Source organism: Nerophis ophidion, linkage group LG01 (genome assembly GCF_033978795.1).
Source record: "Nerophis ophidion isolate RoL-2023_Sa linkage group LG01, RoL_Noph_v1.0, whole genome shotgun sequence".
NCBI lineage: Eukaryota > Metazoa > Chordata > Actinopteri > Syngnathiformes > Syngnathidae > Nerophis > Nerophis ophidion.
This window is the reverse complement of record NC_084611.1, coordinates 1,779,292-1,798,073: the sequence shown is the minus strand read 5'-3', so window position 1 is coordinate 1,798,073 and position 18,782 is coordinate 1,779,292. Positions and strand designations below refer to the sequence as shown.

Sequence of the window (18,782 nt, the reverse complement as noted above, 5' to 3'; positions counted from 1 at the left end):
TTAGGAGGGACAGCCATGGTGTAATATTCACATTTAGGAGGGACAGCCATGGTGTAATATTCACATTTAGGAGGGACAGCCATGGTGTAATATTCACATTTAGGATGGGACAGTCCTGGTGTAATATTCACATTTAGGAGGGACAGTCCTGGTGTAATATTCACATTTAGGAGGGACAGTCCTGGTGTAATATTCACATTTAGGAGGGACAGTCATGGTGTAATATTCACATTTAGGAGGGACAGTCCTTGTGTAATATTCACATTTAGGAGGGACAGCCCTGGTGTAATATTCACATTTAGGAGGGACAGTCCTGGTGTAATATTCCCATTTAGGAGGGACAGCCATGGTGTAATATTCACATTTAGGAGGGACAGCCCTGGTGTAATATTCACATTTAGGAGGGACAGTCCTGGTGTAATATTCACATTTAGGAGGGACAGCCCTGGTGTAATATTCACATTTAGGAGGGACAGCCCTGGTGTAATATTCACATTTAGGAGGGACAGTCCTGGTGTAATATTCACATTTAGGAGGGACAGTCCTGGTGTAATATTCACATTTAGGAGGGACAGTCCTGGTGTAATATTCACATTTAGGAGGGACAGTCCTGGTGTAATATTCACATTTAGGAGGGACAGTCCTGGTGTAATATTCACATTTAGGAGGGACAGTCCTGGTGTAATATTCACATTTAGGAGGGACAGTCATGGTGTAATATTCACATTTAGGAGGGACAGTCCTTGTGTAATATTCACATTTAGGAGGGACAGCCCTGGTGTAATATTCACATTTAGGAGGGACAGTCCTGGTGTAATATTCACATTTAGGAGGGACAGCCATGGTGTAATATTCACATTTAGGAGGGACAGCCCTGGTGTAATATTCACATTTAGGAGGGACAGTCCTGGTGTAATATTCACATTTAGGAGGGACAGCCCTGGTGTAATATTCACATTTAGGAGGGACAGCCCTGGTGTAATATTCACATTTAGGAGGGACAGTCCTGGTGTAATATTCACATTTAGGAGGGACAGCCATGGTGTAATATTCACATTTAGGAGGGACAGTCCTGGTGTAATATTCACATTTAGGAGGGACAGTCCTGGTGTAATATTCACATTTAGGAGGGACAGTCCTGGTGTAATATTCACATTTAGGAGGGACAGCCCTGGTGTAATATTCACATTTAGGAGGGACAGTCCTGGTGTAATATTCACATTTAGGAGGGACAGCCCTGGTGTAATATTCACATTTAGGAGGGACAGTCCTGGTGTAATATTCACATTTAGGAGGGACAGTCCTGGTGTAATATTCACATTTAGGAGGGACAGTCCTGGTGTAATATTCACATTTAGGAGGGACAGTCCTGGTGTAATATTCACATTTAGGAGGGACAGTCCTGGTGTAATATTCACATTTAGGAGGGACAGTCCTGGTGTAATATTCACATTTAGGAGGGACAGTCATGGTGTAATATTCACATTTAGGAGGGACAGTCCTTGTGTAATATTCACATTTAGGAGGGACAGCCCTGGTGTAATATTCACATTTAGGAGGGACAGTCCTGGTGTAATATTCACATTTAGGAGGGACAGCCATGGTGTAATATTCACATTTAGGAGGGACAGCCCTGGTGTAATATTCACATTTAGGAGGGACAGTCCTGGTGTAATATTCACATTTAGGAGGGACAGCCCTGGTGTAATATTCACATTTAGGAGGGACAGCCCTGGTGTAATATTCACATTTAGGAGGGACAGTCCTGGTGTAATATTCACATTTAGGAGGGACAGTCCTGGTGTAATATTCACATTTAGGAGGGACAGTCCTGGTGTAATATTCACATTTAGGAGGGACAGTCCTGGTGTAATATTCACATTTAGGAGGGACAGTCATGGTGTAATATTCACATTTAGGAGGGACAGTCCTTGTGTAATATTCACATTTAGGAGGGACAGCCCTGGTGTAATATTCACATTTAGGAGGGACAGTCCTGGTGTAATATTCACATTTAGGAGGGACAGTCCTGGTGTAATATTCACATTTAGGAGGGACAGTCCTGGTGTAATATTCACATTTAGGAGGGACAGTCCTGGTGTAATATTCACATTTAGGAGGGACAGTCCTGGTGTAATATTCACATTTAGGAGGGACAGCCCTGGTGTAATATTCACATTTAGGAGGGACAGCCCTGGTGTAATATTCACATTTAGGAGGGACAGTCCTGGTGTAATATTCACATTTAGGAGGGACAGTCCTGGTGTAATATTCACATTTAGGAGGGACAGCCCTGGTGTAATATTCACATTTAGGAGGGACAGTCCTGGTGTAATATTCACATTTAGGAGGGACAGCCCTGGTGTAATATTCACATTTAGGAGGGACAGTCCTGGTGTAATATTCACATTTAGGAGGGACAGTCCTGGTGTAATATTCACATTTAGGAGGGACAGTCCTGGTGTAATATTCACATTTAGGAGGGACAGCCCTGGTGTAATATTCACATTTAGGAGGGACAGTCCTGGTGTAATATTCACATTTAGGAGGGACAGTCCTGGTGTAATATTCACATTTAGGAGGGACAGTCCTGGTCTTTTAGCAACCCTGGTTCTTGCTGTGACGGGCTTGATGCTGCGCTGCCATGGCGACCGGGCCCGGCTGCCGTAAAGCGTGTAACACGTGACCGGGAGCAGCAGCCGCTGATGTAACAGTTAACCTGACTGACGCAGTACTATGGCGCCCTCTGGTGGCAAACACGCGCAGTGGACATAACAAGTGCTAAAAGAGACTTTGGGCGTGAAGTAAAAAGTGGACTAGAAGGTTCTAGGCTCATTTATGTTCTCTCGCCTGAAACTGAACATCCACGCAGGTGTTAGTGCTCAGGTGACGTCACAGAAGTGAAGTCCATGGCGTGGACGCAAACTACATCCGGTTTGTCCCTCGCTCCGCCCCTGAGAGCGGATGTGACGTGCATGAATGTTTTTTCCCTTCTTCTTCTGTGCCCGCGGACCGCCGTCCGTCCTCCATGACACTTCTGTCTTCATGTGAGCGAGCAACAACGCGTCCATCTCACCAACGCCGCCATCCAACTTCCTGTACGAGCCCGCCACGTGCACGCGCGCGCGCCCCCCTCCATTACCACGACGACACGCACGCCGCGGTGGGCGCGCACTCGAGTGTGTGGGGGCGCGCACGGGAGCTCGCTGCCAGGACAGGTAAGGACAGACGCGCGCACAAAAGGTGGTGACGTCAGAGGTGGACGCCAGCTGCGAGGAGAGCGTGACGTCACGAGCGCGCGTGGAAAAAAGTTTTGCTAACGTGCGCGCGCGTGCGGCTGCTGGCAGTGCGGCGTGCACGAGCATGTGCGGGCTGTTGTCGCTAACTTGTCACTTTGACGTCACTTTAGCAACACAAACACGCGGCCAGGGGCTAAAGAAGCTAAGGTAACGCGTGTGGACAAGCGGTAGCAACAGCTAAGAAGCCGTGCTGACGCAACATGGCGTTAAGTTAGCACAACAAGCTAGCCTGGAAGCTAAAGCGCAGGTCACGTGACCAACAACAACAGGAAGTGGCCCGGTGCATCCTGGGATAGCTAGCTAAACAACGGCTAAAGTATGGAGACTGTACAAAATAAACTTTTTATTTATGTTAGCATCAAGGATGTAACATTTCATCTCAAAGTTATCTGGCCAACACGATAGAAGTTCTATATATCGCTTGATATTGATCATTACTGATAGCTTTTGATGACCTATGCAAAATAAGGAGCAGGAGAAAAATGAATGGAACGTAAGTGTATTTATTTCAAATATTACCTCCAACTGTTTAGAAGGAAATGTCAAGACAAGCGTGGAAAACAAACAATCCACGTTTACAAAAGTCTTAAATCACATTGACCTAAATAACAAATACTGTATTTCCTTGAATTGCTGCTGTTGGGGCTAATTAATTTAAAACCTCTTCTCACTCCGGCGCTTACCAAAGGCATGCAGTAAAAGTAAGCATGCGCTAATTATTTTAAAACCTCTTCACACTCCGGCACTTACCAAAGGCATGCAGTAAAAATTTGAGTGTGATGTAAGGATACCATCATGAAAAGCACATTTAAAAAAAACAAAAAACGTTGTAATGGTCTTACCTTTACTTATAAATATAGTCCATGCCAGCTCCTTCTGATCAAAAGCATCAATAACTTGTTTATAGAAGTCTTCCTTACCTTTCTTCAGTTTTAAAAGTCTTGCTGTCTCGATGGAGATCTTCTTTTATTACTTCCTCCTGCACATATCATGTCACTCATGTCACTTCTTCTGCAGCCGAGCAATCACAAGAAGGATCACTAGCGCCCTCTACCACCAGGAGGCGGGAGTCATTTAATGACTCTCATATTTGACACACGCAGCTACGGTATTGTGACGGTCTCAAGCCGTCGTCTTGCGGGTTCCCAGGACCACCAAGGAAGGACATGGCTTGAGCAGTTTGACTTTGTTTATTGACGTCATGAGTTTGACCAGCCGGTAATACTAAGCATGCGCTAATTATTTTGCGATGTGAGTTTCACCCGGCAGTAATTCAAGGAAATACGGTAATGATGATAAATCAAATGAAGCTTCAACAGTAAGGATTATGTAAGAAATGTGTAGAAAATGTAAACACAGAAAAACCTGAGAATATCTGTTTTCTGCAGGTTTAATGGCAGGAAGTTACAGCTGTGCTCTAAAGGGTGAGCGCCGCTAAGGTGGGCTGGCCGTCATCAGACCACATTGGTCTGACTACTGTTTGATGTTCATGTTTTATCTTTATACATCTTAGCGTTCAAGCTAGCTTGCCATTAGCATGCCAGCTGCTCCTCCAGGAAATGAGCAGTATCGCCTTGAGTTTGTCGAAGTTTGAGCACGGTTTGACGATAAAGAAGATTATAAACGTAATACTAAGCGTTGCATGCCTAACTAGCATCATATTATGGTTGTTTGGCTCTTTTATTGTGAGCGTTGGCCTTCTCGGCCCAACAAAAGAGTGCGTGTGCTCTGACATGTTGAGTCAAAGGCACACATTCCTCACATGCTCCCTGCGGGCCACGCCCCCCCCCCCAGGTGCTGCACGCTAGAGAGTGAGTGCTAACTGACTGACTTGCTGTCAATCAAAGACGTGTGCGTTCTTGTCACACAGCAGAAAAGAATGAAAAAGTGCTCAGGCTTGTGTTGAATGTCAGGAATGTTGAGGCATTTGGCACATGGAGGGAGGGGGCGGGACTAGTGACCGGAAGAGGAGGGGCCTGTGAAGGGGCGGAGTCAGTCGAACAAGACAGCCAGATATGCTAATGCAGGGGTGCCCAAACGTTTTCCAGTAAGGGCCAAAGACTGACTAATCAAAGGTTGCAGGGGCCATTTTGGTCGTTTTCACCTTGAAAACTAGTCAAATATTTACATTTGGTTTTAAAGAACTCAAAATTGCATGTTTGGTAGACATTTCTTGGGAATGCTGAAAAACCAAATGCTAACAGTAAGTGGCCAGATAGCGTCAAGTCCCAATAAATATTAGCAAAATGAGCTAAAAAATATGCTAACAATAGCATCTTTACAGTTAGCATTAGTGAAATACCTGACTTGTATACCCGCTAAATTAGCTATAAAAAACTATCTAGCACGCTAATGTTAGCATGCTGAAATGCTGTCTGTAACGTGCTCCAAGTACCAAAATATGTTACTACCTGAAAATGTATTTCAAATAATAGCCTACTTACATTAAGTACCAAAATATGACTGAGGTGCATACCTGCAAAATTAACTAGGAAAAATATCAGGCATACTAAAGTTAGCGTGCTAACAGGTCTCGCTCGTCGAGCTAAAAAAAGCTGGCGTTCTAATAGTACTATGCTATCATGCTAACAACAGCCAGATTTGAGTGAAATACCCAAATATCTAACACCAAGGTGTATACCCGTTAAAACAATCTTAGCATGCTAATGTACCAAAATATGAGGACAAAATGTTTGACACTGCGCCGTATACCTGCAAAAGAAGTTAGCATGCTAACAATTGTTCCGATTAGCTACAGGCCGCATTTTGGACACTCCCGTGCTCATGCTAACCAACTAGCATGTGTTTGCATCTTTCCGACAGAGAATATTATGGGATGTTGCAACATAATAATAATGAAGTGAGTGTTTGTGTTGGCAGAGATGTAGTGTGTGTGGAGCATCATGCACCTCCTCCTCCTCCTGCTGCTGATGACCCTGCACCCCCCCACAGCCAGCGCACAGATTGATCCAGGTACAGCCTTTCTACTTACAACATTCATAATATATACGTACTCTGCAAATATAAACAAGCTTGTTGTGAAAAATGAGAGGAATTTCACAAGTGAAACTTCGAATTTCGGCAGTATTATAATAAAAGTCGTTAAGTTTACTAACACAAGTCGGAAGTTTACTGAATAACAGTCGCAATTTTACAAGAAAAGCTAAAAATGTTATGAAGAGTCGTCATTTTACTCAACAAGTCACAATTTTATTAGAAACCTTTAAAACGTTGGCAGTATTATAATGATAATCAGAATTTTGCTTAAAGTCATCATTTTACTCCAAAAATGTCACTATTTTACAAGAACGACAACAAAATTGGTAACATTGTGATAAAAGTCAGAATTTTGTATGGCAAATGTCACCATTTTGCATTAAAAAGTAACAATTTCACATAAAAAGTTTTAATTTTATGAGGAAATATTGCAATTTTACAGAAACAGAAAGAATATGAGAAATTGTTTCCAATTTTATAAGAAAAAAGTTGACACATTGTGAGAGACTGCTTTTAATAAATATTTTGTTTGTTTGTAATTGGTTTTTATTAGGGATGCACCGAAATGAAAATTTGTGGCCGAAGCCGAATAAAATTTAAACGCTTGGCCGAAGGCCGAATACCGAATAATAAATGCAGTTTTTCACAATTTTTTTATATTGCATAAATAGCCTAGAATAAATATTTACACATGTTTTTCAAATAAAGTAATTTTTTATTGAATATTGACATTTTTTTAATATTCCAGTAGCCTTTGCTTTTCAAAAAAAGCACAAAGTTTTTCATTTCTATTAGGCCTTCGAACAAAACATGCATTCCAAAAAAAAATAAAGTGCATTAAAGTGGATAAACCCACAACAAATGAATTATTGTCCTTTTGGCAAAAGTCTGCTTAGCCTCAGTAGATATGCTAATAATGTAAACAGAAGGCTCAAGTAAATCTCAATAAGTGTGTGCATGTAACCTCATACACTTATACAGGTAGCCTACACAACAGGCTAATAATGTAAACAGAGGCCCCACTAAATCTCAATAAGTGTGTGCTTGTAACCTCATACACTTATACAGGTAGCCTACACAACAGGCTAATAATGTAAACAGAGGCCCCACTAAATCTCAATAAGTGTGTGCATGTAACCTCATACACTTATACAGGTACACAACATTGTAACCTCATACACTTATACAGGTACACAACATTGTAACCTCATACACTTATACAGGTACACAACATATCCCAACGTCACCGCACGTTGGTTGATTGCGTCACCGCATCAAAAAATTGCGTCACACACCACTATTCGGCCTTGTTCTTAACTCATTCCACCGAAGGCCGAATGTGGCTTTTTTTGCCATATTCGGCCGAATATATTCGGTTACCGATTAATCGGTGCATCCCTAGTTTTTAATCTTCATTATTTATTGGAAGTTATTACATACAGTATGTCTCTATATAGAGATTTATTCCATTTTTCAATTTCTTACACACACTTGTTATTTCATATGTTGACCAGAGGGGGAGCACTTTTAAAAGCGACACACAGTCATTGTGAAACATTTGGTAGCACACTCATGTTGACCAGCAGGGGTGCAAATGAGACATTGTCCATTAGATGCAATGTTATTGAGACCATGATTTATGTCATCACTTCTTCACACCTCCTCATATGGAAGATACTTTTCCTTCTTCATGTGTCAAGAAGGCTAGAAACACAAGAACACACACACACACACACACACACACACACACGTGCAACTTGACGGCTGCCGTGTGTTTCAGCGCACTGTCGCTATGCCTTGGGCATGGAGGATGGGCGGATCAAGGATGATGACATCACAGCTTCCAGCCAATGGCACGAGACCACAGGGCCGCAGTACGCCAGGTCACCTCCGGTTCTGACCCGTGTCCACCTGCCCTTTGAGCGCCAGGTGACACTTTTTGTCCTCACAGGTTGAACCGTGAAGAGGGCGACGGCGCCTGGTGTCCCGAAGGTCAACAGGAAGCTACCGACTCCCAGTTCCTGCAGGTTTGCCCCCCCCCCCCCCCCCCTCCCCCCTTCACCTCCGCGGTCACTCACGCCGTCAAACACGCACGTCTCTCCGCTCAGGTGGACCTGCGGCGTCTCACCTTCCTGACGGTGGTGGCCACTCAGGGGCGCTACGCCAGGAACGGCATCGAGTTCGCCCACGCCTACAGCCTCAACTACAGCCGGGACGGTGTCACCTGGAAGTCATGGACCGACCGCCTGGGAACCACGGTGTGTGTGTGTGTGTGTGTGTGTGTGTGTGTGTGTGTGTGTGTGTGTGAGACTTCAGGAAGGAAGTGGGCTCAGGGAAACAATTCCACGCCTTCTGCCCAAGTCACATGACCACCTCCACTTCCTGTTGGTGACACATAAATACCTAAACATCAACTTCAGAGGGGAGGGGTGTGAAAAAATGATGTCCCCTTTTTAAATAGTGGGACTGGGCCCCCCCATGAGGTTTCAGGGGAAAGGCAGTAACGTAATAAAATGTTTAATGTTAGTAAATAACTATATTGACACATGCAGATAACCTTGGGGGGGTGAAAAGCAATAGCTTAATTGCATAAAGAGCTATCTTTACACACACAGATTAAATAATAAACTTCCAACAGGGCACAAAAAATGATTGTTCCCAAAAGTGGGGCTGCCCTTAGGTTTCGGGGTAAGGGGGCGTGAGAAGCAATAGCGTAATAGCATCTTTGATGTTAGCAAATGACTAGCTCGATACATACGGATAAAAAAAAATACTTTTGGGAGGAGGGGGGTGCGTGTAAAATATTCTGTCCCGTGGGGTGCCGTAAAGTGGGAAAAGGGGGGCGTGAGAGGCAATAGTGTGATAGCATCATTAATGCTAGAAAATAACTGTTGACACGTATAGATAAAAAATAAAATGGAGGCGGTCATAAAATATATTCTACACCCTCAAGTGAGGTGTCGGGGAAAAAGGGGGCGTGAGAAGCAATTGCCTAATTGCATAAAAAGCTGTCTTGACACATAGACAAAAAAAGAAACCTCAGGGGTCTGGAAAAACCTGTCTTATGGGGGTCACTGTGGGGTATCCTGGGAAGGGGGAGTGACAACCTACTTGCATCTTTCACGTTGGTAAAGAACTATCTTGACACAGATAATAATATCGACTTGGTGAAGGGAGGTGTGAGAGGCAATAGAAGTGTCTTGACAGAGAGATATACAAACCCTGTTTCCATATGAGTTGGGAAATGGTGTTAGATGTAAATATAAACAGAATACAATGATTTGCAAATCCTTTTCAAGCCATATTCAGTTGAATATGCTACAAAGACAACATATTTCATGTTCAAACTCATAAACTTTATTTTTGCAAGTAATAATTAACTTAGAATTTCACGGCTGCAACACGTGCCAAAGTAGTTGGGAAAGGGCATGTTCACCACTGTGTTACATCACCTTTTCTTTTAACAACACTCAATAAACGTTTGGGAACTGAGGAAACTAATTGTTGAAGCTTTGAAAGTGGAATTCTTTCCCATTCTTGTTTTATGTAGAGCTTCAGTCCTTCAACAGTCCGGGGTCTCCGCTGTCCTATTTTAGGCTTCATAATGCGCCACACATTTTCCACAGGAGACAGGTCTGGACTGCAGGCAGGCCAGTATAGTACCCGCACTCTTTTTTTTTTTTACGAAGCCACGCTGTTGTGACACATGCTGAATGTGGCTTTGCATTGTCTTGCTGAAATAAGCAGGGTCGTCCATGAAAAAGACGGCGCTTAGATGGCAGCATATGTTGTACCTTTCAGCATTAATGGTGCCTTTACAGATGTGTAAGTTACCCATGCCTTGGGCACTAATGCACCCCCATACCATCACACATGTGTAAGTTACCCATGCCTTGGGCACTAATGCACCCCCATACCATACCTTGCGTGGATAACAGTCAGGATGGTTCGCTTCTCCTTTGGTCTGGATGACACGATGTGGAATATTTCCAAAAACAATTTGAAATGTGGACTCGTCAGACCACATAACTCTTTTCCACTTTGCATCAGTCCATCTTAGATGATCTCGGGCCCAGAGAAGCCGGCAGCGTTTCTGGATGTTGTTGATAAATGGCTTTCGCTTTGCATAGTAGAGATTTAACTTGCACTTACAGATGTAGCGACCAACTGTATTTAGTGACAGTGGTTTTCTGAAGTGTTCCTGAGCCCATGTGGTGATATCCTTTAGAGATTGATGTCGGTTTTTGATACAGTGCCGTCTGAGGGATGGAAGGTCACGGTCATTCAATGTTGGTTTCTGGCCATGCTGCTTACGTGGAGTGATTTCTCCAGATTCTCTGAACCTTTTGATGATATTATGGAGCGTAGATGTTGAAATCCCTACATTTCTTTCAATTGCACTTTGAAAAACTTTGTTGTTAAACTGTTTGACTATTTGCTCACACATTAGTTCACAAATTGGTGACCTTTTCCCCATCCTTTCTTGTGAATGACTGAGCATTTTTTGGGAAGCTGTTTTTATAGCCAATCATGGCACCCACCTGTTCCCAATTAGCCTGCACACCTGTGGGATGTTCCAAATAAGTGTTTGATGAGCATTCCTCAACTTTATCAGTATTTATTGCCACCTTTCCCAACTTCTTTGTCAGGTGTTGCTGGCATCAAATTCTAAAGTTAATGATTATTTGCAAAAATAAAATGTTTTATGAGTTTGAACATGAAATATGTTGTCTTTGTAGCATATTCAACTGAATATGGCTTGAAAAGGATTTGCAAATCATTGTATTCTGTTTATATTTACATCTAACACCATTTCCCAACTCATATGGAAACGGGGTTTGTAATATCAACTTGGTGAAGAGAGGCGTGAGAGGCAATAGAAGTGTTTGACACATACAAATAAAACATCACCATTGAGGGGGTGTGAGAGGCAATAGCATCGTCAATGTTGATAAAGAACTATCTGGACATGGACAGATGAAAGAAATCCCGACTGCAAACAAGGTATGCTGTCAATAGTGTAAGCAGTGTGTGGGCGGAGCCTAAAGAGGATGTTTGGCGTTACAGGTGATGGAAGGCAACAAGAACGCTTACGAGCCCGTCATCAACGACCTGCACCCCCCGGTGGTCACGCGCTGGGTGCGCCTCATCCCGCTCACCGAGCTGTCCACCGTCTGCATGAGGGCGGAGCTTTACGGCTGCCCGTGGGAGGGTAGGCCACGCCCACATTGTCCAACCCGCTGAAAGCGCCAAAGCGTTGACGCGTCTCCTCCCTGCCTCACAGACGGCCTGATCTCCTACAGCGCCCCCGAGGGTCAGCTGATGGCGCCGCCCGGCTCCCCCGTGGCCAGCCTGAACGACTCCACCTACGACGGCGTGCACGAGAAGAGGCGGGTGGCACGCTCTCACCAGGCGCGCGTCATGCCGCGTGCTCTCTGACCGTGTCGTCCCAACAGGAAGTTGTATGGCGGGCTGGGCCAGCTGACGGACGGCGTGACGGGCCTGGATGACTTCCTGATGACGCGCCAGTACCACGTGTGGCCCGGCTACGACTACCTGGGCTGGAAGAACCAATCGCTGGGCGGCGGCGGACACGTGGAGATGGAGTTTGTCTTCGACCGGCAGAGGAACTTCACCTCCATGAAGGTATACATGTCTCTGCTTTTACTCTGAAAGGCCTCACTCGTCTACTTCCTGTCCAGGTGCACAGCAACAACATGTTCGCTCGAGGCGTCAAGATCTTCTCCTCCGTCTCCTGCTGGTTCAAGCCCCGCCTGCTCGCTAACTGGGAGGCGGAGCCTGTGGTCTTCAACACGGTGCTGGACGACCGCAACCCCAGCGCCCGCTACGTGACCGTGCCGCTGGAGCGCCGCACCGCCGTGTCGCTGCGCTGCCGCTTCTACTTTGCTGACCTGTGGATGATGTTCAGCGAGATCTCCTTCCAGTCGGGTAACACACACGCACCGCGTCACGCCAAGGACACGCCTGACTTCCTGTCTGCCCCCAGAAGACTTCATCTTAGCCGCCACGCCGCCATCAGCAAGTGACCACAGCACCGTCACGGCCACGCCCGGTATGACCTTTGACACCTCACCCTCACAAGTCGCTGTCCCCGCACGCGCTCACTGGCCGTCTTCTTCCCCTCGCCAGCCGCCAATCCCTCCGCCAGCGACGCGCCAGATGACGGCAAGACGCCCGTTCTGATTGGCTGCCTGGTGACCATCATCCTGCTGCTGGTCATCATCATCTTCCTCATCCTGTGGTGCCAGTACGTGTGCAAGGTCCTGGAGAAGGTGAGGACTGTCAGTCAGCTAGCACACAGCCTCAGGTCACATGTTGACTGACGCTCCCCTGGCATATATGCATCAGGCCCATTCATTGTCTGTGGGCGGGAAGTTCTGGCCGTTTTGGGAAAGGAAAAACATGTTTTTTGTTCAATATACCTAGTGTGTGAATGTGAGTGTGAATGTTGTCTGTCTATCTGTGTTGGCCCTGCAATGTGGTGGCGACTTGTCCAGGGTGTACCCTGCCTTCCGCCTGATTGTAGCTGAGATAGGCGCCAGTGCCCCCCGCGACCCTGAAAGGGAATAAGCGTTAGAAAATGGATGGATGGATGGACATCTGAAAAGTGGGCAGCACGGCGGTACAGGGGTTAGTGAATGTGCCTCACAATGCGAAGGTCCTGAGTTCGATGCGGGGCTCGGGGTCTTTCTGTGTGGAGTTTGCATGTTCTCTACGTGACTGCATGGGTTCTACTCCAGCTTCCTCCCACCTCCAAACACATGCACCTGGGGATAGGCCCCTCCCACCTCCAAACACATGCACCTGGGAATAGGCCCCTCCCACCTCCAAACACATGCACCTGGGAATAGGTCCCTTCCACCTTCAAAGACATGCACCTGGGGATAGGCCCCTCCCACCGCCAAACACATGCACCCGGGGATAGGTCCCTCCCACCTCCAAAGACATGCACCTGGGGATAGGCCCCTCCCACCTCCAAACACATACACCAGGGGATAGGCCCCTCCCACCTCCAAACACATACACCAGGGGATAGGCCCCTCCCACCTCCAAAGACATGCACCTGGGGATAGGCCCCTCTCACCTCCAAAGACATGCACCTGGGAATAGGCCCCTCCCACCTCCAAACACATACACCAGGGGATAGGCCCCTCCCACCGCCAAACACATGCACCCGGGGATAGGTCCCTCCCACCTCCAAAGACATGCACCTGGGGATAGGCCCCTCCCACCTCCAAACACATACACCAGGGGATAGGCCCCTCCCACCTCCAAAGACATGCACCTGGGGATAGGCCCCTCCCACCTCCAAAGACATGCACCTGGGGATAGGCCCCTCCCACCTCCAAACACATACACCAGGGGATAGGCCCCTCTCACCTCCAAAGACATGCACCTGGGAATAGGCCCCTCCCACCGCCAAACACATGCACCCGGGGATAGGCCCCTCCCACCTCCAAACACATACACCAGGGGATAGGCCCCTCTCACCTCCAAAGTCATGCACCTGGGAATAGGCCCCTCCCACCTCCAAACACATACACCAGGGGGTAGGCCCCTCCCACCTCCAAAGACATGCACCTGGGAATAAGCCCCTCCCACCTCCAAAGACATGCACCTGAGAATAGGCCCCTTCCACCTCCAAACACATACACCTGGGGATAGGCCCCTCCCACCTCCAAAGACATGCACCTGGGAATAGGCCCCTCCCACCTCCAAACACATGTACCTGGGAATAGGCCCTTCCCACCTCCAAAGACATGCACCTGGGGATAGGCCCCTCCCACCTCCAAACACATACACCAGGGGATAGGCCCCTCCCACCTCCAAAGACATGCACCTGGGGATAGGCCCCTCTCACCTCCAAAGACATGCACCTGGGAATAGGCCCCTCCCACCTCCAAACACATACACCAGGGGATAGGCCCCTCCCACCGCCAAACACATGCACCCGGGGATAGGTCCCTCCCACCTCCAAAGACATGCACCTGGGGATAGGCCCCTCCCACCTCCAAACACATACACCAGGGGATAGGCCCCTCCCACCTCCAAAGACATGCACCTGGGAATAAGCCCCTCCCACCTCCAAAGACATGCACCTGAGAATAGGCCCCTTCCACCTCCAAACACATACACCTGGGGATAGGCCCCTCCCACCTCCAAAGACATGCACCTGAGAATAGGCCCCTTCCACCTCCAAACACATACACCAGGGGATAGGCCCCTCCCACCTCCAAACACATGCACCTGGGGATAGGCCCCTCCCACCTCTAAAGACATGCACCTGGGAATAGGCCCCTCCCACCTCCAAACACATGTACCTGGGAATAGGCCCTTCCCACCTCCAAAGACATGCACCTGGGGATAGGCCCCTCCCACCTCCAAACACATGTACCTGGGAATAGGCCCTTCCCACCTCCAAAGACATGCACCTGGGGATAGGCCCCTCCCACCTCCAAACACATGCACCTGGGGATAGGCCCCTCCCACCTCCAAAGACATGCACCTGGGAATAGGCCCCTCCCACCTCCAAACACATGTACCTGGGAATAGGCCCTTCCCACCTCCAAAGACATGCACCTGGGGATAGGCCCCTCCCACCTCCAAACACATGTACCTGGGAATAGGCCCTTCCCACCTCCAAAGACATGCACCTGGGGATAGGCCCCTCCCACCTCCAAACACATGCACCTGGGGATAGGCCCCTCCCACCTCCAAACACATGCACCTGGGGATAGGCCCCTCCCACCTCCAAACACATGTACCTGGGAATAGGCCCTTCCCACCTCCAAAGACATGCACCTGGGGATAGGCCCCTCCCACCTCCAAACACATGCACCTGGGGATAGGCCCCTCCCACCTCCAAACACATGCACCTGGGGATAGGCCCCTCCCACCTCCAAACACATGTACCTGGGAATAGGCCCTTCCCACCTCCAAAGACATGCACCTGGGGATAGGCCCCTCCCACCTCCAAACACATGTACCTGGGAATAGGCCCTTCCCACCTCCAAAGACATGCACCTGGGGATAGGCCCCTCCCACCTCCAAACACATACACCAGGGGATAGGCCCCTCCCACCTCCAAACACATGCACCTGGGGATAGGCCCCTCCCACCTCCAAAGACATGCACCTGGGGATAGGCCCCTCCCACCTCCAAACACATGCACCTGGGGATAGGCCCCTCCCACCTCCAAACACATGCACCTGGGGATAGGCCCCTCCCACCTCCAAAGACATGCACCTGGGGATAGGCCCCTCCCACCTCCAAACACATGCACCTGGGGATAGGCCCCTCCCACCTCCAAAGACATGCACCTGGGGATAGGCCCCTCCCACCTCCAAAGCCATGCACCTGGGGATAGGCCCCTCCCACCTCCAAAGACATGCACCTAATTGGCAAGACTAAATGGTCCCTAATGTGTGAATGTTGTCTGTCTATCTGTGTTGGCCCTGTGATGAGGTGGCGACATGTCCAGGGTGTACAACGCCTTCCGCTCGAATGCAGCTGAGATAGGCTCCAGCACCCCCTGCGACCTCAAAAGGGATAAATGGTAGAAAATGGATGGATGGATATCTGAAAAGTAGTGTGGGTGTAAGGTTGAAAGGTGGGAATCAGGTTTAAAGATGGAAAAAACTTTAGAGAGTTTTGGGCATTTTAGAGCAGTGAATACATCCGTTCATTTGAATGGGAATTTCCTGGAAATTTAGCATGCTAACGGCTATCATTCGTCAAATAACTAAATGACACAGGTGTATACATGTAAAATTAGCTAATGCTAGCATTAGCATGCTAACAGGTATCATTTGTCAAGTAAGAAAATATTTGCCACTGAGGTGTGTGCATGTAAACTTAGCCAAAAAGCTATCACGCTAATATGAGAATGTTAAAGGTCTACTGAAATGAGATGTTCTTATTTAAAGGGGGACAGCAGCTCCATTCTATGTGTCATACTTCATCATTTCACCATATTGACATTATTTTGCTGCAAGGATTTAGTAGAGAACATCCACCATAAAGTTAGCAACTTTAGCTGGCTAATAAAAAAGCCTTGCCTGTACCGGAAGTAGCAGACGATGTGCACGTGATGTCACGGGTTGTGGAGCTCCTCACATCTGAACATTGTTTACAATCATGGCCACCAGCAGCGAGAGCGATTCGGACCGAGAAAGCGATGATTTACCCAGTAATTTGAGCGAAGATGAAAGATTCGTGGATGAGAAAAGTGAGAGTGAAGGACTAGAAAAAAAAAGACGAGGGCAGTGAGAGCGATTCAGATGTTATTAGACAAATTTACTAGGATAATTCTGGAAAATCCCTTATCTGCTTATTGTGTTACTAGTGTTGTAGTGAGATTGTATGGTCGTACCTGTACAACCTGAAGGTCGGCCCCGCACCTTTCTTCAGCACCAGTCAACGGGTGGTGGCGATGCCCATCTCTGCCCTTCGCAAGGGACCCTCTTCGAAACACAATCTTTCGAAATGATGGCTGCATAATACACTGTACTTTGTGTGTGTGTGGTCCAATCCAACTGTGTTCGCTTGACCGCTCTGTTCCATAGTAAAGCTTCACCGTCATCTTTCGCGAATGTAAACACTGAAACACCGGCTGTGTTTGTGTTGCTAAAGGCGGCCGCAATACACCGCTTCCCACCTACAGCTTTCTTCCTTGACGTCTCCATTATTCATTGAACAAAATGTAAAAGATTCAGCAACCCAGATGTCCAGAATACTGTGGAATTATGCGAATAAAACAGACGACTTATAGCTATGATCGGTGATGAAACAAAATGTCCTCTACAATGCGTGACGTCACGCGCACGTGTCATCATACCGCGACGTTTTAGCTTGATACTTCCGCGCGACATTTAATATTGCAATTTAATAAACTAAAGCGGCCGTATTGTCATGTGTTGCAGTGTTAATATTTCATCATTGATATATAAACTATCAGACTGTGTGGTGGCTAGTAGTGGCTTTCAGTAGGACTTTAAGGATTGTGGTGTTGAAGTGAGCTAGGACCCACTGTGCAGGTGTCAGGTGTGCCAGGTTGAAAGTGGAGTCAGATGATACTATCAGGATTAGTATGATCACCCAACTGTAAGTGCACTGATTGATGACACGATGGCCCCGCCCACGCAGGCTCCACGCAGGATCCTGGGCGAGGAGGTGAGGGTGCGCCTGTCGTCCTGCAGCGACACCATCATCCTGCAGACCCCCCCTGTGCCCCCTCGCTCTGGACACGCCCCCGCAGGTAAGTGTCACACGCTGGCCACGAATCCCTGGGTGTGACATCATTTCCGCCGCGTCCAGACCCCGCCCAAACCGACCCTCACTACGAGAGGGTGTTCCTGTTGGACCCTCAGTACCAGAACCCGGTGGCGCTGAGGAACAAGTTGCCGGAACTCTCCCAGAGCGCGGAAGCCTCAGGTGAGCGCCTCCCGCCCCCCTGGTGGTTGCACGCTGCTACTTCACTCTGGACTTCCTCCTCAGCTTCCGGTCCTTTCCGTCTTCTCCTGCTCCTCTTCCTCCTCAGTAACATTCTCTATGGCCGCCTAACGCCGACTTCCTGTCACATGACCACATGAGGTGAAGACGCCACAGGTTTGTGTTGTGGCCAAGCGGCGCGCTCACCTTCTCTTGTCCCGACAGCGTGCGGGGGGGGCTACGCCGAGCCCGACATCACCCAGTGCACGCCGCACCAGTGTTTCCATAGCAACGCCCCCCACTACGCGGAGACGGACATCGTGCGTCTGCAGGGCGTGACGGGCAGCAACATGTACGCCGTGCCCGCCCTCACCGTGGACTCGCTCACCAGGAAGGACATCTCTGCCTCCGAGTTCCCGCGGCAACAGCTGATCTTCCGGGAGAAGCTGGGGGAGGGGCAGTTTGGAGAGGTAGGTGTGTGGCGAGCAAGTGGGCGGAGCCACGACGCTAAGCGGCCTGTTCCTCAGGTCCACCTGTGCGAGGCCGAGGGGCTGGCGGAGTTCCTGGGCGAGGGGTCGCCCCTCCCTGACAGAGACGGGCGCGCCGTGCTGGTGGCGGTGAAGCAGCTGAGGGCGGACGCCACCAACCAGGCCAGGTACGCCCAGGCCACGCCCACCGGCCCAGCGCTCCACACCTGACGCCTCCGTCTTTCAGGAACGACTTCCTGAAGGAAATCAAGATCATGTCGCGCCTCAACGACCCCAACATCATCCGGCTGCTGTGCGTGTGCGTGACCTCCGACCCCCTGTGCATGGTGACGGAGTACATGGAGAACGGCGACCTCAACATGTTCCTGTCGCAGCGTGAGATGGAGAGCACGCTGACGCACGCCAACAACATCCCCTCTGTCAGGTGAGTGCACACCTCACGCCCGCGCCCCGCCCACCCCTCCTGACGCCGCCTCTGGCCCCGCCCCCAGCCTGTCGGACCTGCTGCACATGTCGGTGCAGATCTCCTCGGGGATGAAGTACTTGG

General features: G+C 48.5%; 1 protein-coding gene across 45 annotated transcripts in view; it reads left to right on the top strand.

Annotated features, from left to right (window-relative positions):
• The first annotated feature begins 2,975 nt into the window (after positions 1-2,975).
• The window catches only part of ddr2l (discoidin domain receptor family, member 2, like), a 24,140-nt gene continuing 8,333 nt past the window's right edge, over positions 2,976-18,782 (top strand). For 43 of the 45 annotated variants that reach the window (XM_061892210.1, XM_061892307.1, XM_061892246.1 and 40 more), the window contains exons 1-17: positions 2,976-3,218; positions 6,180-6,272; positions 8,077-8,179; positions 8,248-8,323; positions 8,405-8,554; positions 11,364-11,508; positions 11,581-11,686; positions 11,753-11,942; positions 11,999-12,245; positions 12,304-12,369; positions 12,447-12,589; positions 17,463-17,574; positions 17,634-17,750; positions 17,973-18,217; positions 18,275-18,402; positions 18,462-18,659; positions 18,727-18,782. The exon at positions 18,727-18,782 is cut by the window's right edge and continues 179 nt beyond it. In XM_061892210.1, coding sequence (XP_061748194.1) covers positions 6,203-6,272; positions 8,077-8,179; positions 8,248-8,323; positions 8,405-8,554; positions 11,364-11,508; positions 11,581-11,686; positions 11,753-11,942; positions 11,999-12,245; positions 12,304-12,369; positions 12,447-12,589; positions 17,463-17,574; positions 17,634-17,750; positions 17,973-18,217; positions 18,275-18,402; positions 18,462-18,659; positions 18,727-18,782 — 2,152 coding nt within the window. In that variant the 5' untranslated portion in view covers positions 2,976-3,218; positions 6,180-6,202. Of the gene's footprint in view, positions 3,219-6,179; positions 6,273-8,076; positions 8,180-8,247; positions 8,324-8,404; positions 8,555-11,363; positions 11,509-11,580; positions 11,691-11,752; positions 11,943-11,998; positions 12,246-12,303; positions 12,370-12,446; positions 12,590-17,462; positions 17,575-17,633; positions 17,751-17,972; positions 18,218-18,274; positions 18,403-18,461; positions 18,660-18,726 lie in introns of all 45 variants that reach the window. The other 2 variants (XM_061892440.1, XM_061889510.1) reach the window with 2 other exon arrangements.